Source organism: Tasmannia lanceolata, unplaced genomic scaffold (genome assembly GCF_043159265.1).
Source record: "Tasmannia lanceolata isolate RefF3 unplaced genomic scaffold, GAP_Taslan_0.1 ptg000019l, whole genome shotgun sequence".
Taxonomy (NCBI): Eukaryota; Viridiplantae; Streptophyta; class Magnoliopsida; order Canellales; family Winteraceae; genus Tasmannia; species Tasmannia lanceolata.
In genome coordinates, this window is record NW_027518696.1 from 3,688,177 (window position 1) to 3,714,656 (window position 26,480).

Below are 26,480 nucleotides of genomic sequence, written 5' to 3' on the forward strand. Positions count from 1 at the left end.
TTCAGCTTACCACATTGGTTGCTGAGATTTCCTGTATAAAAAATAAAAAAAATGTTGTAAGCCACGTTTGGCTGCCAGGAAATATTTTTCATGATAAATCATCATCTCCAGAAAACCAAATCCCGGAATCTAGTCTTTCTGGTGATCAGAAGCTGGTCATAGTCCAGAAACGAAAAACTCTACTCAGAACCGGGTTGATCTTTTCCAGAATTCTAGCAGCAAATCATAACATATATTGGATTTCGTGACCAATTCTGAATCTGCTATTTGAAAGAGTCTTACAGATAAAATCAATAAAACTGTAAAGGTGGCAGCCCTTTTGTAAGACCATCAGTAATACAAACTCTAATGATATTATTGTGAAACCAATTACTCCAAAAGCTTGAGCCCTCACCATCGGTTGTCACAATCTGAAACGAACAAGGCTGAAGCTGTTGGAGATGGTGTTATTTAATCTTTTATACTACAACACTACTCTCATGTGTGAGCCCTAATCTTTTAATCCTGCCTTTAACTTTATATGAAAAATTCTACTCATTTTGTTTCCAAGTTTGATGTCAAATTCATGCGTATTTTGCTCTCCCAACAAAAGTAAATATAAAAACACCCTGCCGACTATTTATTTAATCCCAAAGCATCAAATTAGTACAACAATATCGATTTTGGAAGGCTTGAATCCAGCCGTGCCAGAGCTATAGTAGTAGAAAATTTACCCTATTTTTCGCTCTGAGCATGCAATCATTGAAGGCTTCCCATAGCAAACCTTCATTCAATAGATTCAGCTCACAACTGAAATCTCCTTGAAGCATCCGACAGATCAAAATATAAGAACATTGAGATTTTAAGTAGCACTCGAAGCTTCCGCGGCCTTCTTCTCCCTTTGTTTCTCCCTGCGCCTTTTGTTTTTCAAAGCCATTTTGCTCATTTCTCTAAATCAAAGGTGCACATTCAAGGGTAGTTAATACAAGAGCTTAGGATTGTAAATCCTAAAAACATAGATTAGCAAAAAAAAAAAATAGCATGGAATGTGCTTACTCTGAAGGGCCACCTCCGCCAAAGAGCTGCCATCAACAAACATATAGCATGAGTCAATTTATCAAGATATCATTTTAAAACTTGATATCAGCTGAGATTTGATGTGAACCAAAATCAGAGACAGACAACTAAGGTATTCGGTCCAAGTACTCGATCAAGATTTTTCAAATTTAAAAAACTCACAAACAAATCTGATTTTTGAGGTTCATGTGTCTGCTAAAGATTGTGGGGTTCTAATGGAAACAAGTGTTATTTTCTATGTTGAGTCAGTACGGGAACTATTGTTGGAATCAAACACGGCTCTCGAGTGTTCAATTTGGCAAACCTCAAAAAGAAAGATTCACGGGTTTGCCAAAATATTTTAACCAATTTTAGTATATAATATATAAGGAAAAGGATCGTACGCTCGAGTGTACGAACCTTATGGTACGCTCAAGTGCCCAATCACATGTGGGCCCACATTTTTAGGATGATCCAAAGCATTCATTTGAAAGGCCCTTATATAGATGAGGTGTGTACCAAAAATCAGCTCCATAGGATCATCCTAACCCATCCATTTGTGGAGGTCAAAATGGACAGACACTGTTTGTCCACAAATCTGCCCATTTTTGCCCTCCACTTTGGAGGGGTTAGGATGATTCAATGCAGCTGATTTTTGGTACACACCCTATCTATGATAGGGCCTTGCAAATGAATGCTTTGGATCACCACAAAAAAATGTGGGACCCATGTGATTGGGCACTCGAGTGTACCATCAGGTTGGTACGCTCGAGCTTACAATCCTCTCTCTCTCTCTCTCTCTCTCTCTCTCTCTATATATATATATATATATATATATATATATATATATATATGAGGAAAGTGTTGGTGAGCTTAAGCGCCCAATCACATTGGGGCCTACTTTGTTATGATGATCCAAAGCATTCATTTGAAAGGCCCTTACATAGATGGGGTGTGTACCAAAAATCAGCTCCATAGGATCATCCTAACCCATCCATTTGTGGAGGTCAAAATGGACAGATATTATTTGCCCACAAATCTGCCCATTTTTGTCCTCCACAAATGGAGGGGTTAGGATGATCCTATGGAGCTGATTTTTTGTACACACCCTATCTATGATAGGCCCTTGCAAATGAATGGTTTGGATCACCACAGAAAATGTGGGACCCATGTGATTGGGGCGTTTAAGCTCACCATAAGTTTGGTGAGCTTAAGCTCACCAACACTTTCCTCTATATATATATATGAGTATAATAAATAATATATTAAAGATTTTAATAGTTTAAATAAAGAGGAAAGTGTTGGTAAGCTTAAGCTCACATAAGTCACATTGGGGCCTACTTTGTTAGGATGATCCAAAGCATTCATTTGAAAGGCCCTTACATAGATGGGGTGTGTACCAAAAATCAGCTCCATATGATCATCCTAACCCATCCATTTGTGGAGGTCAAAATGGACAGACATTATTTGTCCACAAATCTGCCCATTTTTGTCCTCCACAAATGGAGGGATTAGGATGATCCTATGGAGCTGATTTTTGGTACACACCCTATCTATGATAGGGCCTTGCAAATGAATGGTTCGGATCACCACAGAAAATGTGGGACCCATGTGATTGGGGCGCTTAAGCTCACCATAAGTTTGGTGAGCTTAAGCTCACCAACACTTTCCTCTTAAATAAATATAATTTTTTATTTTCATATAAAAAACTTATTGGTAGAACGAATAAAACTCAAAACATGGGGTAATTGTAATGTTGCGGTAATAGTATTCAGGAAAAAAATAGTTAAAAGAGATATAGAAGTGTCGCAGTGAATCTTGAAGTATTGGACTCCGACGGGTCTGACATGGTTACTTCGCCCATTCAGAAGAATCCGTGTAACATGGCTTATTTGAGCAAGTTGACTCAGTTGAGTTTTTTTAACATGAGAGAAATCACATCTGCAATCCAAATGGGGCATGTCATGGTGGTCACACTCCCAGGTTACTAGTTTGTAAACACGACAAAACCTCTGCCCATCCATGGTTAAGGCATTAAGAAGTGTACCCCACACTCAGTAACCTGAACCTGCGACAGTTTCGGCCTCTCTATAACAACCATCTACAGCATTGCCATTACTTTTTTTTTGAGGGAGGTAACAAAGAAAACAATATCACCGTTACTTCATAATATCTCACCAAAAGAATCATTAGTGTTGGTTCTCAAAAGGCTTTGGTATGTTTCTGGAGGCAAAAAAAAAGATATCAGCGTGAGAAATCTCCCCTGCTCTCTGCACTAAACCACCTTGATTTTCAAAAACTCGAGAAATACCCTTAAGAAGCTTGCCCATTTCAAGTGGAGGAGGCTCTGTCTTTCTGGCTGGTGAGTACGACAGTTTAAGAAACCCCTGATACCGTAAGAAGTTTCCAGCACACTTCCACATCTAAGTAGGAGACTTCAAACTTCATCGCAATGGCTTTTCATCATTTCAGAGAAGACATTTCTAATTATCCCCAAATAAACACATAAGCTCGTATACTAACCTCATACAACCATTACATACTTGCCCATATAGCACTCTTGCACATATGCATTTATTTAATATATCATTTCCAGAAGAAAACAACTAGATCAAATTTAGAAATTCAAATTAATATTTAGAAAAGAAAATTTCTTTGGATGTAACTAACAGAAGAGGTGTAACTACACAGGCATGGTGGTTGTTTAATCCTTTGGATGTAATCAATCCTCTAGATTAAAAAAAAATCGACAATCCTCTAGATTAAAGCCCTGTTCGTTTGTGATTATGACAACTGATTGTATGCCCCCTAGCCGATTATGTGACTCAAAATTAAAGTAATTTTGATTCCAATAATTGGTTGGGGCTCACAATCGGTGGTCATAATCTCAAGCGAACAGGGCCTAAAAAGATCCAGTAATTTCTGATTGAAATGCAAGTACAGTGTATGCATAGTTGTATACCTCTGCCTGAACTGCAACTGCACTCTTAGCATGTGGTGGCCGATATGCAGCAGGTTTCTGCACAGGCGTGGTGGTTGTTTTTGCAGAGGTTTGCGTAGATTTTGAACCTTTTGCTGAAACATTCAAATAAAACCCATGAATCAAAAACATATATTGAAAATATATAAGGTAAAGAAAATGCGGACGCGTAGGAAATGGCATAACCTGGTTTGGTTTCTTCAATCTTTAATGTGCCAACGGACTTTACCAGTTCAGTAATATCACCGAACTTCTCCCGTGCTTCAGGTTTCCATTCAGCCTACAAGAATGAAAGGATGGAATGATTCAAATGAATAGGATGGGGGATAGGCATGAATAAAAGAAAAACATATATATATATATATATATATATAGAGAGAGAGAGAGAGAGAGAGAGAGAGAGAGAAAACGGTTCCTACACATATGTGTAGAGAGTTCTCTACACACTAGCTTAAAATACAGTGGGGCCCCACATTGTTTGGGTGATCCAAGCCATCCATTTTAAAGGCCCTCACATAGATAGGGTGTCTACAAAAAATCAGATCCATAGGATCATCCCAACCCTACGATTTGTGGAGGTAAAATGGATGTCTTTAAACCTTCACAAATTAGTCCATTTTTTGCCTCCACAGTTCGAATGGTTAGGATGATCCTATGGATCTGATTTTTTGTGGACACCCTATCTATGTGAGGGCCTTAAAAATGAATGGTTTGGATCACCCAAATAATGTGGCCCCCACTGTATTTTAAGCTAGTGTGTAGATAACTTATCTACACATATGTGTAGGAACCGTTTTCTCATATATATATATATGATTTGGGACAGAGATTAGGATACTAAGAACTGACCTGGTAAAGCTTGGCAAACATTCTTTTAAAATACAACGTTCCATCATGGTGGAAAATTTTTATCCTTCAGTGGAGAACATAGCTGTGTTAACTACTGGTGAATAAGCTGAATTATCAGTCTATACAAAAAGCAAGACATAAATACCCGTTGTCTATCTGTAGCCTCGGTGCTGTTGTGGCAGTCATGAAATAGCATCCATCAGGCGACCATTCACTAGTCACAGAGCATTCTGCCTTTGTTGTTCCCAGCAACTTTTTTTCAAAACAATCCCAAAATGCCTGAAAATGGTAATGGTGTTGAATTACAAACGATTGGAAAAGAGAAAATAATATATATCTAGGAAATAATCCCCATTGCAAAGAGAGGAGGGGGAGAAGGCAGCCATAATGATACTGATAGAAGATGGAAGGCCCCCATATTAAGAAAGGACTGAGACATTTAACTTCACCAAAAGAACGTCATTGATGATCACCAACCAAATACAATTGTTGCTAGAAAATGATGGGGCATAAACGGTAAACATCCTCCAACGAACTATGAACAGACTGTACAAATACTTTCTCATCACATAGTGCCTGTTTGGTTGCAAAAATGCTGGAAGAATGATGAGGTAGCAGTGGGATTTGAAGCCCCAGACACCGTTTGGTTGCATTTAAAAAAAAAAAACCTCTTTTTGACCACTCGGCTGGTCAGCTGCTGGTCGGCTGACGTGGCAACCTAAAGAAAGTATATTGCAATTCCTCCAAATCGAAGGTTTTTGGAAGAAAGATTTATGGAATATTAACTTGAAACGACACATATCTGCCGAATACAAACGAAGGTACTCGAGTACTGAGTACATGTCTCCTGTTCTTCTTCTCAAATTCATCAAACCAAACAGAAACGACTTTTTATTTTCAAGCAAACTCTCCGACAATTCCATGATAACCAAATGACACTTTTACACCTATTGTTGGAGAAATTTTGTCAAGAAATCTGTCTTTAGGAATGTTTGTTAATATTAATTAATATAGATCTAATCTATCAAAATAATTAAAATATATACATCAAGAAAAGGTTGGAAATAGCCTGTTTTAATGGATCGAGGCACGTCAGAAATGACGCTCTTTAGAGTCAAAACGCCCCCGTCTGCACTAGGTTTACCGGCATTTGCTCCCAAGATTCAACCATCCTTCAGGGTCTCTTCCGTGCAGGGAATTGATCCCACAAACTCGTCAATCGCCACAATAAAAGATAAAAATAAAATATGAACTCAAGAACAACCTGTTGGGGGTTTTTTCTATGAAAACTGGTTTTTTTTTTTTTTTTTTGAGAAGAGAGTACACAGGAAGAAGAGGACGTTTCCTTTTTAAGAGATAAGAGAGAGTGAGAGAGCCGTTATCGAAATAAAGGGAATTAGGAAACATCTCCCACTTCCCCAAAATCTCTCTCTAACGGCTCCAAATCTCCTAAGATATCTCTCAATAGTAACTTCCCCAAAAATTAGGAGAAAACTGAAATAAGTAATAAATCTAATTAAATAAAATCTTTTAGATTTTAAATCATTTTCAACACCCCTCATCTCCCCCTTGACCGTTATTCCTTGCTTCTCCCATTTGACTTCCCATTCCACTACTCTCCCACGCACAATTGGGAACCAAACAGGCCAATATGGAATTATTTAAAGACTTCACAAGAGCGTATTGTATTGTTCCACATGTTCATTAAATAATGGGCTGACAAAGGGACAGATATCGCTGTTGGGCCAGCATAACAACTGATGCAATCAAAAGGACTGCCAAGAAGATAACAAGATGAGGAAAATATGAAATCTGCCAAGAATAGTAGCTACACCGTGGAGAAAAGGCTGTCCAACTCCAGAAGAAACCCACCGCCATAAAAACCATTTCGTTGTGCAAAACCATTCTCTTCCACAAAATCCATCCAACTTATATAATGGAAAAAAAAAAACTAAAATCTACTTTAAAAAAGAATAGGGAGAAGATATTTTCAACCCACAACCCCCCCCCCCCCCCCCCTCCCTCTGCAGTACGCATTCGCCCCTTATAACTCTAAAATCCATCCAACTCCTTGTTTCTTAATATTATTGGCTACCATTTTCCAAAAAAAAAAAAAAAAAATTATCCATTTGGCAGATTCATGATGCGGAAAACTCACCCGGCAACATTCAGTAACTCAGTTTAGAGGGGGTGTATAAGTGGGAGATATACCAAAGATATGGAAAAAAAATTCCATGATCTAATCAAGACCAAGCATGACTGTCGCTAGATGTACTCCACCTCCAATTGGCACAATCAAGCTAAACTTTGATGGAAGTTCTTGCAGACACCAACAGCTGAGATTTGATGGAGTACTTAGAAATGATGAATGAGAAGTTGCAAAGGCTTACTATGGCCCTATAGGCATCAAAGATTCAAATGAAGCAAAAGTCAGTCCTTTATGGTCTTTATATCTTCAGAGACAAGTAGGAAGCTATTGAGGGGCTAGTGGTGTATACTTTACGATGCACCTCGAGGTGAGGGGTATGCATACAAAGACCTTATAATCCTCTGACACATGCCTCAAGTTTGAAGCATATGCCGCACACCCTATACTAAGTTAGGAGGGCGTATAAAACCAATGTAACAAACCAAATCACTCAAATTAGAGATTTAGAGAGGATTTGGTGATTCAGGGGACTAGGTTTTCTGCAGTATTGCGGATGTGACATGAAACGCAACCAAGAAAAATCCTCGTTGACTCGGCGCAGAAGCGGTCATGAAGGCAGTTGACGCGGTCATAACTCAGGAGGGGCAAAGGAGTTTTTATTGACTCAATAGGGCAAAGCACGGAATGAGGATGCAGTGCAACACGGGTGAGTTCTGAGTCGAGTCAACGAGTTCTTAAACACTAGATTAATATAATATTTGTTTTTGTGATTAATCCAAAATCGCTCATCAGAATTGAAATACAACCCTTCAAGTTTGTAAAGAATGAATCCTGAGATTAGAGTTGATGGGAATAAGAAAACAAGCTTAAAATTCCTTAATTCTGTGGAGGATAGAAGAAGAAGAGTATCTCGATTGGATAATCACAGTGAAGGAAGTTCTTGATTAAACACCCGTAATATTTTGAAAATATTGAGATATTTGCAATTTTTTGATGAAATGACAAAATAATGAAATTTTCCCAATATTTTGATAAGTCATCAAGATATCTTCATATTTTATTCATTACTGCAAAAATGCCATGAAACTATCGCAATAAATTCACAACAATATTTGTTGTACTAATTTTGTTCTTGAATTTCAAACTTGGTAGAATAGTCTCAAAACTCCCCCGTGTCATCGTGGAGTCCCCCGAGTCGACTCCCTTTTACCTTGGCCGCATTCCGCATTTTGTCCAACAAATTCAATAAAAAACTCCTTTGACTCTCCCAAGTTATGACAGCGTCAACTGAGTAGTGCCATATCGACTAGGATTTTCTTCGGCCACATTTTGATCCGCATCTGCATTTTGAAACACTGCTTGGTAAGGCATAATATGAACTCGGACAAGAACTCAGCTAAAGTAAAAGGTCGTCGACTCGAGCGGATCGGCAATTGAGCCAGGGAGTTTTGAAATAGTGCTCTTTCTTGCTCGATTGATTTAGTCCTCTGGTTTAACCCAAGCCTGGCCAGACCTCTGTTGGATGCAACTGGCTTGGTCCAGCTCTACTTTAAGTGTTCCAACTACCCTCATGTTTAAAAACTCATATTTGGACAAGAACTCACCTAATGCAATCGAGTTGACTTGGGTATGTCAGTGATTGATGAGTAAAGTTTTTTATTGACTTGGGAAAGACGAATAAGCTTTTGACAGATTTGGTGTGGCCAAAACTGAATCCACTCGGGCGAGTCAATGATTGACTCAAGGAGTTTGTAAACAATGGAATGTCTTGCAACTAAGGAACCAATGTTATTACATGCACCAAGGGATCTACCACCTTCCATACATGCACCCACGAACCACACACCTAGACTCACTTGGTGTAGGTTCATCCAAGTTTTGGTTTGTTGCACCTTGAACTTGAGGCTTGGTTGATGGTGCCCCGAACACCATAGCGTCATACTGCGTGGGAAAGGAGAAAGGGGCATGCAAAGTGCAAAGGGCACTTATGTCCATGCCCTTGCACATGAACACATGGTGAGGTTTGTGAGAGCAGGTCGGAGGATGCTTTGTAAACATGCCTCCATTCTCGTGATTTTCTAACATGGGACTAAACTTCAAAAGGTAAAGGTAAACTTGAGACCAAGTGAGGGAAAGGAACTATCAAAACAAAGCATCTACAAACTGAAGTTATGATGTGACGATGATTGATGCAGCGAGTTTTTTATTGACTTGGACAAGTCAAAGATTGAAGAGGCAAGTTTTGGATTGACTTTAGGAAATCAAATGAGCTTTTGATTGACTTGGTGGGGCCAAAATTGAATCTAATCGGGTGAGAGGGCCAAAACTGGATCGAATCGGGCAAGTCAGCGCCAAAACTGAATCGACTTGGGCGAGTCAATGATTGACTCGCGAAGTTTTTGAATAGTGGTATGTGTTCTATGTGAATGTGAGGAACCCATACTGTTGTGTGCACCACGGGTCTGCACCACCTTCCATGCGTGCACCCACCAACCAGATATCTAGACCTCATTTTGTCGATGTTCATCCAAGTTGTTTTTTTTTTTCCGACAGATATCCAGGTTTTGGATCATTGTACCCTGGACTTGAGGCTTGGTTGATGGCGCCACGGGTCACCACAGGCCAGGTTTTGGATCATGTGTTCTATGTGAATGTGAGGAACCCATACTGTTGTGTGCACCACGGGTCTGCACCATTTTCCATGCTTGCACCCCCACCAACCAGATAACTAGACCTCATTTAGTCGATGTTCATCCAAGTTGTTTTTTTTTTCCGACAGATATCCGGTTTTGGATCATTGTACCCTGGACTTGAGGCTTGGTTGATGGCGCCTGAAACACAAAGTGTCGGTGTGCATGGGAAAGGAGAAAGGACCATGCGGCGTGCAAGGGGCACTTATGCTCATGCCATTGCACATGCACACACAGCGAGATGTGTGGAGATACAAACAGAAGAGAAGATGGGAGATTTTTTTATTTTTTTTAAATGTGAATATTGGAGAATTCTTTATAAGCATGCCTCCGTTGTTGTGATTTTCCAACGTGGGACTAAACTTCAAAAGTTAAAAAGCAAACTCAAAACCAAAAGAGGGAAAGGAATTGTCACCATTAAAAAAAAAGAAGGGAAAGGAATTGTCAGAACAAAGCTTCTACAAAACAAAACTAACCACACAAATAATCACATTTAAATTTCCAATACAATCATACTACCACCTAAAATTTTCTTCAACATACCATATCACCAGGCAAGTTACCAAAACCTGCCAAACATAGAACTGTATATAGTGAATTAAGGCCACAAGTGTAAAGGAGGTAAGCAAACTGCATACTTAGTATCTTGCATAAAAATGAGGCCATTGGCAACTTCATCAACAAGTAACTATAAGATGAAATACCTCAGGCTCTCAATGGTATAGCATATGACATTTACCAAAGCAATACAAAGGAGATATGTTGCAAAGGATACACTTTCCTTTTGGGTTCCATCGAACTGTATTATAAGGACCTGTCCCGAGTTCCAGTAGTGGATTGCACTTCTTGTCAAACACTGTCGCTTTTGCAGGCATGACTGAGATGAGTCAAGGAGCAATTCAATCCAGAACACACAAATTCATCAAGGCAAATAATACAAATGATTGCCTAGACTATGAAACTGAAGAAGAAATAACATAAGGCCACATAGAAAAAGGATACCTCCATAAACAACCGAGAACTCAGAACCAGAAGGAGACCATTGGACATCGTGAACAGGCCCTTCTTTACCTGCCAACAAAACCCATGACCAGAAATGTTATTTGCATGTGTCACAAACAAAAGTGTTAAAGTTTGCAAATTGAAGTTGAAAACGTACGGAGAGGTACATGTCCTTCATGGCTCCCATCAGTTGTCAAGTAATTCAGTTTTGATTCCCCATAGTAACTCTGGTTCGTTTTATCCACATCAGATTGTGCCACGACTAGTAGGCCTGTAGCACCATAGTTCCAATGGAGTTGTACCGTTGAGCAACGGAAAAAGCTCCGCCGAGCAACAGGCTCGGCCTGTGCATCCTTCTCACAAGCAAAAATCTGGACACTAGCTGGAATTCCCTAAAGAAAATGAAAAGAAAAAAAAAACATGAAGACGATGAAAACAAGTTGCTGATCAAATACACTCAAAATTAATTGGTAACAATAACCTTAGATTCTGCAACAAATGCTGCAATATGCGACCCGGGCACCCTAGAAAGCTCCATTGCTACTACACCCGGAATTCTCAGCTTATAAACAAATCCCTTGGAGAAGTCAGCAGTATCAAAAAACTGAATCTCATTCGTTGCCAACCGACATGCAATAGCTTCATCAGAGCTAAATTGAATTGACGGCCTAAAGAGTCAATCAGAATCAAAACAAACAACTATAAGTAAAATGCCCACCTAGTAAAACCTAACTAACATACATCTAAAAATAAGAGTCAGGTCCTCTTTGGATGCCACAAAAATTCATCTTTATTTGCAAATATGATTATTTAAATCTGATCATAATTGCAAATGGGACAATAAAGCCTCTTTGGAAGCCATTAACTATATCATTTCCAAATATAATATAACCATTAATTGCAAATGATCATATTTAACTTCAAAACCATTTGCATATAAGGTTAGGGTTTTGCGAACAAGTGCCCTGAGGACATATAAGATTAGGGTTTTGCGTGTAAGATTAAGGTGCATTAGAAAGTTAATTTTGCAATCATTTCACACATATGTTTTGATTAAAAAACAAAAAGTCTCAAAACATGTGTAAAATTAAGTTTCCAATGCACCTTAACTAAGAGCACTAGTTAGCAAAACCCAGAAGATTATATACAAGTAATTTTAGAGGTATCCAAAGTGGTTCTTAAACAGAGAAAGAAAATGAAATTGTACAAAGCAACAAAAACAGACCATGTGGTTTTGGACATGCTCTTCTGGAATTGATGATAAACAGGACTACCAGTCTCTATTTTCCACAATACCAAGTTTTTTTCTTGTGGGGTCGAAGATTTCTGAAAAGTTTGAAGATATGTTCCACATGGGGAGATAGAAGATGCAAGAAGGCTAGGGATTTCAAAGGTTCTGATCTCGGCAGAACTAGGGCAATCATAAATACTAACAGTAGAGTTGTCTTTGGTCACCATGAGTCTAGACCCATTGTCACAAAAAATTGAACGAGAGCATGATACTCTTTCGATCTTCAAACCCGGTTTGCTGTTGTTAAATGGGGGCCCGGTCCAGATAGAGAATCCTTCGGGTTCTCGAACTGTAATGAGAAAGAGGGCAAAAATATATTAAGATAAAGAGAGAAGGAGATGGGAAATAAAAATAGAGAAAAAAGTACCTAAAATCTCCAAAGATGGGGAAAGCTTCTTCGTGTCCCCCATTACAGGCCCAGCTGAAGAATTGAAGAGTGGAGTCTGGGAAAATCCTGCAGAGTTGGGAATTTGAATTGGGACAATTCAATAAGAACCATGTTGGAAACCTAATTGGGCCCTACACCTTTGAAGTGGGATGAATCGGACCTTATTAGGAGACCTGTTTGGGCCGGATCTGTTTAAACATCGGGATGAGTCGGGCCGTATTAGCCTCGACCCGGATAGTATTCTGATTAATGCAATCCAAAGTGGACCTTATCAGTATAGGGTTCCACCCAAAAAAATATCTACACCATTGGTTTTTGTAGTCCCCTATCTTACTCGTGGGATGTCCGTTCCGGACAGGACCAAGACTATTTCAGTAGTGTCATAATGTTCTACAAGATCGACGGTCTTGATTGCACGAACATGTACCCAGCAAATGAGTGTTACCATTGATTTAAGACCCAACATGCTTTCGGCATTGATCCATTTTATTTACGTGCCACCGTGTATAATTTAGAGTGCTCTCACTATCGGTCTGTCTTTTAAATTTAATCCCGATGTTTTTTGGGAAATGATATTTGCGCCAGGTGTTTTGATAAACATGCGCTCCGCTTGTTTGTCGTCTAGCATTTAAAGGGTTTTAAGCGCTTTTTTAGCACTGTAATATCCTCTGACATCCCTTTAAATACTACATGATAAACAAGTGGAGAGCATGTTTATCAAAAACACTTGCGCATATATGATTTCCCTATGTTTTTTTTTTAATTCTTTTGCACTTTTGACCCTTGATATCTCCCAAGGGTCATATTTCCATGAGGGGTCGAATAAAATAACTTGACGTCATTACAAGCTTACAAAACATTTTCCTCACCTCCTTTTTGGGAGAAGGCTTCTCTTGTTTTTTAAGTTATAAATCGTTTGCCCGTGAGGGAAAAAAAATTCATGGATACAAAATCCAAGGTCTAAAAGGTTTCCAACTTTCTTATAAAATCAGAAAAAATTCCGAACTCATGGGGAAGGAATTTCAACTCCTAAAAAAAATCCAGTGGAAAATCTGTGTAGGGGTGCAACGTGGGTCTACTGATAGGAAATTTAGCTGACCTTTTACCGGGTTGGGCTCGGGTTGATTCCGAATCGTTTTTTAGCAAAAGCTCAACCCAAGTAGGAGGTGACCCGGCCGGATCCATATTGCACCCCATCTATATGGTCTGTATTTGCAATAACTGAAAGGGAGATGATAAATCTGTACCCCATATAGGATAATTCGCACCCCTTTAGAGTGAATTGACATAAAAAAAACGTTACTCTGCTGCATGCCTTCCTCTTTTGACACTTTTTGACGTCAGTTCACATAAAAGACGTACGAATTATCCTACATCCTACAGAGGGTGCGAATTTAACAACTCCCTAACTAAAGAGTGAAATTTGCATTTGCATGTACAATTGAGTCTCTAACAATTAATGCTGTCGGTGTTTGTGTCTTAAATAAGCTATTAGAGTATTAATTGCTTGATAAGTGTTGGTCCAATCCAACTCTCTACCATTGTCCTACCCACACCTATCGTTCACTAGGTTCTACAACGGTATGTCGACAAGAGACAAACCTCCCACTCTAGAGTTTATAATTGCTGCAATCACCACAATTAATTATGCTAATGAGAGTGAAAAACATTTCATATGTACCTAAGTACAACATTTACTAGCATACAATTTGTACTTTGAATGGTATTATTGTTCACATGTATGCATTTTGAACAATATTTCCTAAAATGTTATCTCATATCTCATATTACTGGATTTTTATTTTTTATTTTTTGTATAACAGAATAGATATAAGAGTATAAATTAGCAACAGTGGAACAAAGTCGGTTCCTGATCTACTCAATAAGATATCGGAGATTAAAAACTTATGGAGCATTGATTATTGGAGCACCAGCTATACTAAACAGGGCAAAAGAAAGAAAAAAGAAAAAGCAAGCAGGCAAGCTGATATGGTAGGATCGCTATAGTTCTATGCGTGAAGAAAAAGATTTTTAAAACAAAAGTCGAGTTCTCTTGTCTTCTTGCGCACGTGTCGGAGAACTGTATTTCCACCTTCTTTTCTTTTTTTACCAGACGGATTCCCGTTTTCCTAGAAGCCCTCTATCATTTTATGCATCAGCATACTAACGGGCAGCCTCACATTGTATCTTGCTCTACTATTCTTGTCTTTACGGCTTCCATTCACCACTTCTATTCGCTTGTTGGTAGCATGTGAACATTATGAGGATATGAAACCAACCGCATATTCTTTCATCTGAAATTCCCGCCACTCATAAAAGTTGCCATATATTTGATGTAAAACTACCGCATATTCTTTCATCTGAAATTTCTGCCACTCATAATTTGTGGAGGTAAAATAGATGTCTTTAAACCTTCACAAATTAGTCCAATTTTTGCCTCTACAGTTCGAATGGTTAGGATGATCCTATGAATCTGATTTTTTGTGGACACCCTATCTATGTGAGGGCCTTAAAAATGAATGGTTTGGATCACCCAAATAATGTGGCCCCATTGTATTTTAAGCTAGTGTGTAGATAACTTATCTATACATGTGTGTAGGAACCGTTTTCTCATATATATATATATATGAGGAATAAGAGTGTGCGCTCGACCGTACCAAGCTTAGGTGCGGTCGAGGCCCAAAAACTCATGTGGGCCCACATTGTTAGGATGGCCCAAGGCATTCATTTGCAAGACCCCATCATAGATAGGGTGTGTACAAAAAATCAGCTCCATAGGATCATCCTAACCCATCCAAAAGTGGAGGGCAAAATGGACAGACATCGTTTGCCACAAATATGCCCATTTTTGCCCTCCACTTTTGGAGGGGTTAGGATGATCCAATGGAGCTGATTTTTTGTACATACCCTATCTATGATAGGGCCTTGCAAATGAATGGTTTTGATCACTACAAAAAGTGTGAGACCCACCTCGACCGCACCTAAGCTTAGGTGCAGTCGACCGCACACTCTTATTTTGGATCATCCAAACAAAGTGGGCCCCTTATGTTTTTAAGCGCCACCTCATATAAGCTATATGAGGTGACACCTTAGGAACTCTATTCTCATATATATATATATATATATATATATATATATATATATATATATATATATGTGGACCCCGATCCTGAGAGGACTGGTGCCGAGGGACGCGAGATCCCTCCTGCGATCCTCTAAGATCTCCACAAAGTGAAGGAGAGCTCTGCCAAGGAACTCTCGAAACGGATGCCACCCTCACTGCATAGCATGAGTGGCGATATAAAAAGAAAGAGATACATCCTGATCCGGAGCCAGGGCTCGGAACCGAGATGTATCTGAAAAATAACTCAGAGTCGCCATCCATGGACATGCCATGGAACCAAAACAAATGCTCTGTTTGCAATGGATAACCAGAGATACAAAAGGTCCGTGCCTGATGACGAATGGGGAAGGGGTTAGGCGCCCCCAATTCGCCCAAGTGCAAGCACCTGGTCTCTTATGCCATTTATTATTAACTCCAAAGAAGTTTGGGTAAAAATCATGTGAAATGGGAACAATCATCAGGAATCGTCTACCTAAGCATGCATTTCCTGATGATAAAATAATAAGCGCATAAAATGAAATGAAAGATGTGTCACCTAAGCATAGCTAGGTTATGAGTGACATGCCTAATGGGTGTCTAAATTCTGATGTGCAAACACATGCAAGCTATAGCTAAAGGTACAGGATCAGTACAAGAAAGTAAGAAAACACATCAAAACATATAATAACAATACAACAAATCCTAAGACTCTAAATTATTAGCCCGAGTCCTCGGATGGTCTGGTATTCATCCAAAGAAGCCTACGTATCCCCGCCTCCACGAGAATCAAGGCAACGTAGTTCTTCGCGTCTATTCTAAGCTAGGATGCCTAAGACACCTAGACCCCTATCCTAGACTCGATCTAAAAGACCGGACTAGTTATTAAAGTTTATTGTACGATTATTTAAATTCCAGTGAATTGTGGATTTTAGGACACCCTATATGCCCTAACTAAATGCAGATTAGCCCTAGGCTAATGCAGGTGGTTCCTACAACCTATGTGTAACTAGGCTGTGTGTCCTAAGGAAAACCAAGGGATCGCTAACGTATCCAAGACCTAGTCATCAGTCGGCGATGTGAATCGCCAACTGACCGGACGGAGGCGTTCCTATAACTCTAGGACAGACCCCTAACTCTAAAACAAGCACACAGCAAACAAACAATCAAACAACCTATCAAAAGAAAAACCCTAACTCTAAAACTCTCTATCTAGGAGAAAATCCTAACTCTAGAGGAAGATCTTTGTTAAAAACAAGGTTTTAAAGTTGAAGGGTTAAAGCATTTTTATTTACAAAGTTTGGCTGGACTTGGGATATGTATCCCAAGCTGCACTACGTACCTCGTGGAAGAGGATCAAGCCAACGTAGTTCGAAACGAACTCTCAAACTACGCTTCTAAAAGAAACACTCAACACTTTAGATTTTTTTTAAGGTTTTTTATATTTTCAAATGTTTTTTTGATATTTTTAAAGTTTTCAAATGTTTTTTTGGATTTTAAAGCTTTTCCAATGCTCAGAATCTTTAAATGTTTTCAATCTTAAAGGGAACACGCAAGAACAACCATAAACTAGGGCAAAGCCCTAAATCCAAAAGGGGAAACCCCGAATAAGCAACTAACGCCTCAAAGAGACGAACCACAACAAGAAAGATAGTGTCCCAAAAAGAGAGAAAACGATCCAAGATCCCAAGCAAGCAAAGCTCTAATAAGACTGAGTTAGTCTCCAATAAGAGCGAAGTAATCAACAACTCTAAAGGAGAAACTCCGAACTAACAACACTAAAGGGGGGGAACAAATGAGTCAGAGACTCTCTAATAACACTACCGAGTTAAAGACTCAACTCTAAAAGGAGAGGCCACTCTAACATGAGGCTAGGTAAGCCTCCTAAAGGGGAAACTCTCTATATGAGACGAGGCTTGTCTCCGAGACACAAATGACGTAAAAAGGAATAAGAGACCCTGTGCATATTTGGCAAAGGTAAAACACCCAGCCGGGCCGGACAGCTACCTAGCCCTAGGGTGCAACAAATGTGCAACCCAATACCCATAAGGGTAGGGGTATGAAGCCAAGCCGAGTAGGATGTTCTCCCAAAACCAAACGGCGCACAAAGAGGAGGTTTAACAAGAGAATGAGACCGGGCGGGTCTAAAAGGAATAAGAGACCTTGTGCATATTTAGCAAAGGTGAAACACCCAGCCGGGCCGGACAGCTACCTAGCCGTAGGGTGCAACAAATGTGCAACCCAATACCCATAAGGGTAGGGGTATGAAGCCAAGCCGAGTAGGGTGTTCCCCAAAACCAAACGGCACACAAAGAGGACTAACGAGAGAATGAGACCGGGCGGGTCTCCCAAACACACACAAAAATGGGCTCCAAGTAACCTTATCATTGCCCTTGCAAAGGGGGAAGCAAGGCTAAGACTCACCCTTATTTTAAATAAAATACCACTCTTCACTCAAATTTTTGAAAACCTTTGATCCAATGTCCGATCCGATCTGACAGTTATTTTACTCTATTCAAGTAGAACATCGTATTAAATTTTGGGACGAAACGGATTTGAAACACTCATGCAGATCGTGATTTTAAGCATACACATTTAATAATGAATTAAAATCATTTAAATGCTTAAAAATCATGCAAAAATCTAAAGAAAATGATGACTGTCCTTATTCTCTCTTTGACCACATAAGCGGGTCCCAAAACAGCGGGCCCCACACAAGCGGGCCCCACGCAAGCGGGCCCCACACAAGCGGGTCCCACACGAGCGGGCCCCACACGAGCGGGTCCCACACCAGCGGACCCCACACAAATGGGTCCCACATCAGCGGGCCCCACGCAAGCGGGTCCCACATAAACGGGTCCCACACACAGCGGGTCCCACATCAGCGGGCCCTACATAAACAGGTCCCACACAAACGGGTCCCACACAAACGGGTCCCACATCAGCGGACCCCACATCAGCGGGCCCCACACAAGCGGGTCCTACATAAATGGGTCCCACACACAGCGGGTCCCACATCAGCAGGCCCTACATAAACAGGTCCCACACAAACGGGTCCCACACACAGCGGGTCCCACATCAGCGTAAACGGGTCCCACACAAACGGGCCCTCATAACTAGAAATATCAAAATCTCAGAAAATCCAGCGAAGACTTCCTTTCACAGTAGTTTTTTTCTCTTATTATTATTATTATTTTTTTTTAACCAAATTGTTAGGAACATCCATTAAAACAACGAAAGCAGATTCCTATTCAAATCTACTCAAATACAATCAACTGAAACATAAACTTTGTATATAAAAAAAAATAAAAAAAAAAAAATAAAAAAAAAAAAAATCACACAGGAAAAGCTAACATCCAGAGAAAACATGATTTAAATTTCCAGTTCTAAGCATAAGCATTGAAAGTATATAAAAATAAAATGAGAAGAATTATGAAGGGAAATACCTTCTTTTACAAAGATCGGAGAAGACGATCGGAGCTAAGGTTTGGATCGGAAATGAATCGGAGATGGATCGGAGAAGTATCAGAGAAGGATCTCAGATCGGAGCTTAGATCGGAAAAAATGAATCTCAGATTTGCAGAAAAGGCCGGAGGAAAATGGGGGAAGACGATCAGAACACGGCCGGAGAAAATGGAAGCCGTAGGATTGGAGGTGTAGAGGTTGCCGGAGAAGGCGGTGGTGGCGGCCGTTGAGGGAAGAGGAGATGAAGGTTGGATCTCCGGCGGATTTGCCGGAGATGATGAGCTCTCTCCCTCTGCAATTCTCTCTTTCTCTCCCTCTTTCTTTTTTTTTTCTTTTTTTTTCTTTTTTTTTCTTTTCCTTGGTCTTTCTCTGGTTTTTTTCACTGTCCTCTCTCTCGTTCTCCCTCCTTTTCTTTTCTTTTTTTTGGTTTCTTCTCGAGAGAGGTCAGAAGACCCATCATGAGTCATCATGATGGGAGAAAATGAGAATTTTTTGTCCCCCTCTTGTCCCCCCCAAATTCCCTTAAATTTTGCAAAAAAATAAATAAAAAAATAAAAAACAATTTTCAAATGGCATCGGATGCCATACGAAAACCAAAATTACTCATTACGCCCATTTTTAAAACCAAGAAAATGATGACTGTCCTTATTCTCTCTTTGACCACATAAGCGGGTCCCAAAACAGCGGGCCCCACACAAGCGGGCCCCACGCAAGCGGGCCCCACACAAGCGGGTCCCACACGAGCGGGCCCCACACGAGCGGATCCCACATCAGCGGGCCCCACACAAGCGGGCCCCACACAATCGGGTCCCATATCAGCGGGCCCCACATTCATTCATTTTCCGCCTGACCTCGGGATTTCATTCGAATACGCGGGTTTAGGGTCCTGTCAAAATGGGGTGTCTACACTTAGCTCGTTCGCTAGGCAAACGTGGTCGGATCTTGACGAAATTTCACAGGGACCTTGGTGGGACCCTAAGCTAGCTCAGGGTGCAATTTGGGACCCTAACGCACTGATTTGGGAAAGTTAAGCACAAAACATGGAGGTGCAGGGCACGGTCAAAATGGGGTGTCTACAATATATATATATATATATATATATATATGGGGAAAGTGATGGTGAGCGGTCGCTCATATAAGCTATATGCGCAGTCGCACAATAGCCGTTGATTACAAACGATCATAGTCATTCACTCAAAAATCCATAGACAAAAGGGAAAAACCCATTCGAGTTTCTCTCTCATGTGCGATCGTCTCACCCAAAACCAGAGGGCATCTCCGACGATCGGAGAAATCTGCCGCCTCTCTCCGCACGGTGCCATCGACGTTCTCCCTCTCTTTCTCGACAGATGCTATCCCCGCACGGTGCCATCTCCTTAGACACGCGCAAAATCCGTCCTCCCCTTCCTTCTCGACGGTGAAATCCGCCATCTCCGCTCGGTGTGGGCTCCTCCAACGAAGCAGGCGTCGTTCTCCTCCCCAGGTAAGTTCTATATTTCAGTTTTTTTTTCTTTTTTTCCCTCTTCTAGGGGTTTCATTTAGGTTTTTTTTGTTTCTAGGTTTTTAACTGTTCATTTTTTATTTTTTTTTCTAGGGCAACAAAAACAGTGATGGATTTTTGAGATTTTGTGGTTATTTTCCCCCTCTCTCTGTAAGTTCTACACAAGCTCACTTTCTTGTTGTTTTCTGTCTTCTCTGTCTAGTGTTTTTGGGTTGTGGATTTTCTGTAAGTTCTCGGCTTGTGAGGTATGAGCAGGAGATTATCGTCTTCATTGTTTGGCTTGAAAATGGGTTATCTCTTACTCTCAATTTTGTGAAATTTTCTTTAGTTTACTGCGTAAATGGGTTTCTTTTCAAGTGGGTTTTTGTGGGGAGGGGCTGTTCTAGGGTTTCGTGGGTTAGGTGTGCTGAGAAAATCAAGCTCAGTGCGCTGCGGGAGTTTTATAAATGGGTGTTTTCTTTCTTATTATATTCTGCTTTTATTTGAAGGATTTTTGTTATTAAATTTATAACTACATATTTTGATGAGATTTGATGGTGGTTGCAAATTTACTTCATCTACAGGACATTTTGTTCGGGGACATTCCAAACTTTAGGCAGATTCTAAGTGCATTTGAGTTGCTACCAGTCTTAGAGGATAGTGCATAAGTTGCTACCACTGTTAGAGGACAGTACATCTGTTAAGGTCTGTCAATTGAATTTTATCCAATTCCCAATTCTTTCAGACAACTGGTTCTGCTATGGATGGATGAATTGATGGCTTTATATTTTCTGTAGCAGGAGCTGAAAGGCTACTTTGCAAACAGGCCTTTGTTATCTGGTGGCGAAATCTGCCATCTCCGCAAGGTGTGGTCTCCTCCAACGAACCAGGCGTCGTTCTCCTCCCCAGGTAAGTTCTATATTTCATTTTTTTTCTTTTTTTCCCACTTCTAGGGGTTTCATTTAGGTTTTTTTTGTTTCTAGGTTTTTTTTGTCTGGTTTTGCTGTTTTGTTTTTTTTTTCTTGAGGAGAACGTGAATGTCGTGATTTTAATTAATTTTACAGTTATTATTTTTTTTCTTAAATGATCTGAAATGGGCTGACACTATGGCATCTCATCCTCGGTTTTTCGCTGTTTTTTCCTTCAAGTAGCTGAAGTTTCAATCTCTGCCATTTATTTTTTTCCCTCTTCTAGGGGTTCCAGTTAGGTTTGTTTTTGTTTCTAGGTTTTTAACTGTTAAGGTTTTCCTGCTGTTCCTGTTGGTTATTTGGTGATTTGGATAGACAAAGCATTTCTATAGATTTGTGCTTATGTTTATGCTTCGTTTATTATTATGTAATTGACATTGATTTGGCTTACATGTTTTTTGTTTTATTTGATTGTCTTGAAGTGAAGGGATTGAAGAAGTGCACTCAAGTTAATGGATGATAGAGACTGTATAGATTTTGGTTTATCAATTGATGATATTGACGCTAATAGACTGATTATGGTTGGCGATATGTTAGGAAATGATGAAAGTGAGGTGGGATATATATCTGTTGATGAGGAGGTAGACCGAAATGAGGAGGGAGACCCAAATGAGGAGGGCGATGTAGAATTTGTTGATATTGATGATGGTGGTGAGAGGAATCTGGGTAAGAAACCCTTTTTGGATCAGATATTTGATAGTGAAAATGATGCATACGAGTTTTATAATATATATGGGTTGGCCACCGGTTTTGGAGTACGGAAATCATCAACTTATAAGTCGAAGATAACACAGAAAATGATATTTAAGAGATTTGTTTGTGATAGAGCAGGGTTCAAAAGCAGTAAAGCTAAAAATGTGGTGGTTGATAGAGTTGTGAAGCCACGTCGGACTGTCAGGGAGGGTTGTAAAGCGAAAATGGATATCTCATTAATTGATGGGAAGTGGAAAGTTAAAGCTTTTGAAGATGTACATTGTCATGAGCTTACTTCTCCACTGAAACGACAAATGCATCATTCGCATAACAAATTTATCAAGACTCAGGTAGTTAAGAATTTGATGGATGACCTGAGTACAGCCTCAATCCATCCTGCTAATATTGCGAAGGCCATTAATGTTTCATATAAAGGATCTGGTAGTTCTATAACGACAAATCAGGTGGTTTGCCATTTGAGAAAACAGAGGGTGAATAATATGGGTCATGAAGGCGTTTTGGTAGCACAGAAATTCCAAGCAAAACAATCAGAGGACCCAAACTTTTTTTCAAAATGGAGTTGGATATTAATGGTAACTTGCGATCAATGTTTTGGGCCGATTCACGAGCTAGAGATGCATATCTAACCTTTAGTGGTGTCATTGTGTTTGATGTAATGTATAGGACGAACAGGTTTAGAATGCCTTTTGCACCATTTACTGGAGTAAATCACCACAGGCAGAGCACCTTATTTGGATGTGCGCTAATAGCAGACGAAACAGAAGAGACATTTACATGGCTATTTGAGCAGTGGTTGAACTGCATGTTCGGGAGAGCTCCTGGTTGTATCATCACAGATATGGATGGAGCGATGCGAAATGCTATCAGAACTGTCTTTCCAAATACGCGTCACAGATTTTACTCTTGGCACATCAGTAAGCATTTACTTGAGCATGTTCCATCAATGCGAGATCCCACTAGTGAATTTCCCAAGGATTACAAGAAATGGTTTTACACGAGACAAAAGGAAGACTGTGAGGTAGCATGGGAAAATTTGATTCAGAAATATCATATTGAGGAAAACGGTTGGTTAGCAAAAATGTGGGATGTACGGACCCACTGGGTGCCAGCATATTTCAGGGACACATTCACTGCTGGCATGACATCCAGTGCGCGCAGTGAAAGCATCAATTCTTTCTTTGATGGATATGTAAATCAGAACACAAGCTTAAAAGAATTCGTAGAGCAATATGATAGGGCACTTATTGAACGCCGTAAAGCGGAGTCTCAGGAAGATTTCAAGTCTAAAACAACGAAGCCTGTACTTGTTTCAAGGAGCAAATTGGAAGAAGAAGCTAGTAAGTCTTATACAAACACAATGTTTGACATATTTCAGGCAGAATTTAAGGATAGTATTGACTGTTATCATGAGAAGGTGGAAAAGAGTGGCAGCGTGGCAGTATACAAAGTTAGATTAAGTGTTGATGAGAAATGGAAATGGTGCAAAGTTGTGTACGATGAATCTGAAGGGGTAAAGGCAACATGTGAGTGCGTGATGTTCGAGACGAAAGGAATTTTATGCAAACACATACTCCGCATTATGTCCAAGAAGCAATTGATGAGCATTCCCCAACAATATATCTTAAATAGATGGACAACTGGGGTTAGATATCGTGTGGATAGTGGAGTGTTTATGAGAGAGTTGGATAATAATGATATATCTCCACTTCACAGATGGTGCCTAATAACAAAGTTTCAAACACTTCTAGATAGGTTTAAAGATAATAACACTCTTTTCAAGAAGGTGAATGAAACCCTTGATGCTTGGTTGTTGGACTCTGAGAAGGAGATGAGAGACAAGGAAGTTGATTTGGCAAACAGTGGGAGCGAAGTAGTAACCAACTTTGTTAGCCAAGGAGTTGAGATTTCTATTCGCGACCCCCAACCTGTAAGAACCAAGGGCCGTCCAAAGGTTGCTACCCGGTTCAAATCCCCGATAGAAAAGTCCCAATCCCAACCAAAGCAGATACGAAGGTGTAAGAAATGTGGAGAAATTGGCCATTACATGACAACATGTGGACAAGAAAATAAAAAGAAACAGAAGGTTTGGATTTCTTATGTGAACCTCTTCAATTTCTTATTCTTACTAATTGTCTTTATGAATGTTGTAATTTTTTCATTTTTCTTGTTTCGAAATAGATGACTTTAAGGGATGAGCAAGAGGATGACGAACATGAAGAGTCAATGCACGTGGATATTGCTTCGTGATTTTGCAGATTCGCGTAGGTATGTGGTAGCTTGTTTCGGTAATAGAATAATTGTTTATTGCTTCAATAGCCTATGTATATGACATTTTGTTGATAAGGCAATGATAATTTGCAGGGAATTTTGTTGAGAAGGCAATGGTGAAGTTCACTTCCACATCGCATCTGTTTGACGAAGGTTTCTTTCTTTTAAGGTTTTGAACTTGAAATGTGACGAAGGTTTGTATTGCAATGTGGGTAATGGATGAGAACTTTATGTGGATCAAGATTGCCCCTCTGTCATGTGTAAAACTGATTATAACAATTTAGAAACTATTTTCTTTGTTCATGTTTTTCATACTCACTTGTGTTGGCAAAGCCAGTACAGATGTTTAGAATTGGGTTTTTAATGCTTTTTCCTTTCTTAAAATTTCCAGTCTTTTTTATAGCTCTAGCAAGATCGGAACAGTTCTCACTCTGAATGGAATGAAAATCAGTTAATTGCCTATTTTGGTTGAGATGATTGAACCCACTTCAATTTGTCAAAGCCAGCTTTGTGATTTAGAATGTGGTTTTTAATGCTCTTTCCTTTCTTCAAATTTCCAGGTTTTTTATAGCTTTAGCATGATCAGATTGCTTTCATACTGCTCAGTGCTCAATATGAAGTACCAAAAGCAGCCCTTGAATTTTAACTGAAGTTCAAAGTCTTTGTGGGGTCATATACATGGTATTATGGTCATCACCTGAACTAGAGTCTTTGGATTTCTTTTATTAGGGGATGTACAGATGTTTAGTTACATGCCTTTCTTCTTTCGGCAGCAGGAATGCCTATCTGGGAAGCAAAATATGGATGGGCTTTGAAAAATCAAATCCAAACAGGACCATTACCATCCTTTGTCTGTAACCAGTTTTGAATCCATTGTGCTGAAAGAGTGCCATGCCATAGTGTTGTCAATTTTTATGATTTGTTGATTTAGTATTTCTCTTGTATACGGGTTTATCTTTTTCCTCTTATTTTCAATTGGAGTTTTCTTTGTAGGTCATAACTACGTGAGCCTAGGATCTGGAAGCGTTAAAGCATTATTTCTATTCTACCAGAGCCAATTGAGCAGGGAAGGGATAAGGATTCCATACTGGTGTCATATATACGAACCAGTGAAAACCCAAGGACCTGCACTTCATTATTGCTTGGAAACTGGCAAAGAATTAATGTAGCTATCACATGTGCCAATGTTGGTGGCTATTTGTTATCCTGCTCTATCTCAAGTGTACCTTAGATTCCTTACATTGCTTGTTTATATACTCCCACTGGGCAAAAATTTCGATCAAAGATGGGATCTGATTCATCATCTATTTTCCCTTATATATTTCTCTAGTTTATACTTTCCATTTTCCTCAGCTTGTTGAATGACAGCTGACATTTCTAGCAGTACTACTGGTTTCTATTGTCTTAGAGGCAAATATTCTTACGGCGTGAGTACTGAAGTTGCAGAGCCAAATACCGTCGCGAGCATGAGAAGCACCAGTACAGTAACTGTAAAACAGTGTAGTACTGTTTTCTACACTCTAAACCCACTGATCTCCTTACATTCAGAGCAGTCACAAAACACACACTTGCTCAAATTCATCTCGTGTACCATGTTTGGATTACTTGTATTGACTTGATCAAGTATTCAAGTATAGTTCAAGTTCTATATACAGGACTCTTAAATTTATAATGATGTCCCTAAAATTTATCCTCTCTCTGAATTGTGGAAATAAAAAATTCATAGGGAAAATATTTTTCCTGTGATGCTGAATTTGGATTGCCGGGATCGAGAATTGGAATTGGTATCCTAATCTGATTCTTAATCCAATTAACTTGGAAATGGAATGGAAAAATATCAAAATATAAAATTTAGGCTATTGATTATGGGACTATCATGTTTCGATATTTGCACTAACACACTTGTCTTTTATTATTTAAACAGATGTCATCCAAAATGTACCCAAAAGCCAATCAAAACACAAAGGACAAGTTGAGTTAGTGCAATTATTAAAACATTTTAGTGCCGGCATTAGTAGTCAAAATTTAATTTCAAAAACATTCAATAAGAATTCCTTTTGTACTAGGGTGAAATCAGAATACCACCTATTGGTAGTGGGAA

General features: G+C 39.6%; 2 protein-coding genes across 3 annotated transcripts; one reads left to right on the forward strand and one right to left on the reverse strand.

The window, feature by feature from the left end:
* Positions 1-596: 596 nt before the first annotated feature.
* On the reverse strand, positions 597-12,548 carry LOC143852766 (Eukaryotic translation initiation factor eIF2A family protein). Of its 2 annotated transcripts, none has more exons than XM_077362355.1 (13): positions 12,364-12,534; positions 11,931-12,285; positions 11,187-11,373; positions 10,863-11,097; positions 10,706-10,774; positions 10,479-10,580; positions 10,247-10,287; positions 5,010-5,143; positions 4,865-4,928; positions 4,202-4,295; positions 3,998-4,110; positions 1,036-1,061; positions 597-929 (listed from the first exon to the last, which is right to left on the reverse strand). In XM_077362355.1, exons 1-13 carry the CDS (start codon positions 12,404-12,406, stop codon positions 842-844), a joined length of 1,551 nt encoding a protein of 516 aa, XP_077218470.1. In that variant the 5' UTR covers positions 12,407-12,534; the 3' UTR covers positions 597-841. The 2 variants fall into 2 exon arrangements, 1 of the variants encoding a protein (XP_077218470.1); XR_013236857.1 differs by lacking the exons at positions 597-929; positions 1,036-1,061 and adding exons at positions 2,779-3,258; positions 3,347-3,518 and having other exon boundaries at positions 12,364-12,548.
* A 9,301-nt stretch (positions 12,549-21,849) lies between these two features.
* On the forward strand, positions 21,850-23,835 carry LOC143853217 (protein FAR1-RELATED SEQUENCE 5-like). The gene is made up of 3 exons (XM_077362953.1): positions 21,850-22,531; positions 22,621-23,634; positions 23,825-23,835. Exons 1-3 carry the CDS (start codon positions 21,850-21,852, stop codon positions 23,833-23,835), a joined length of 1,707 nt encoding a protein of 568 aa, XP_077219068.1.
* Positions 23,836-26,480: the final 2,645 nt, after the last annotated feature.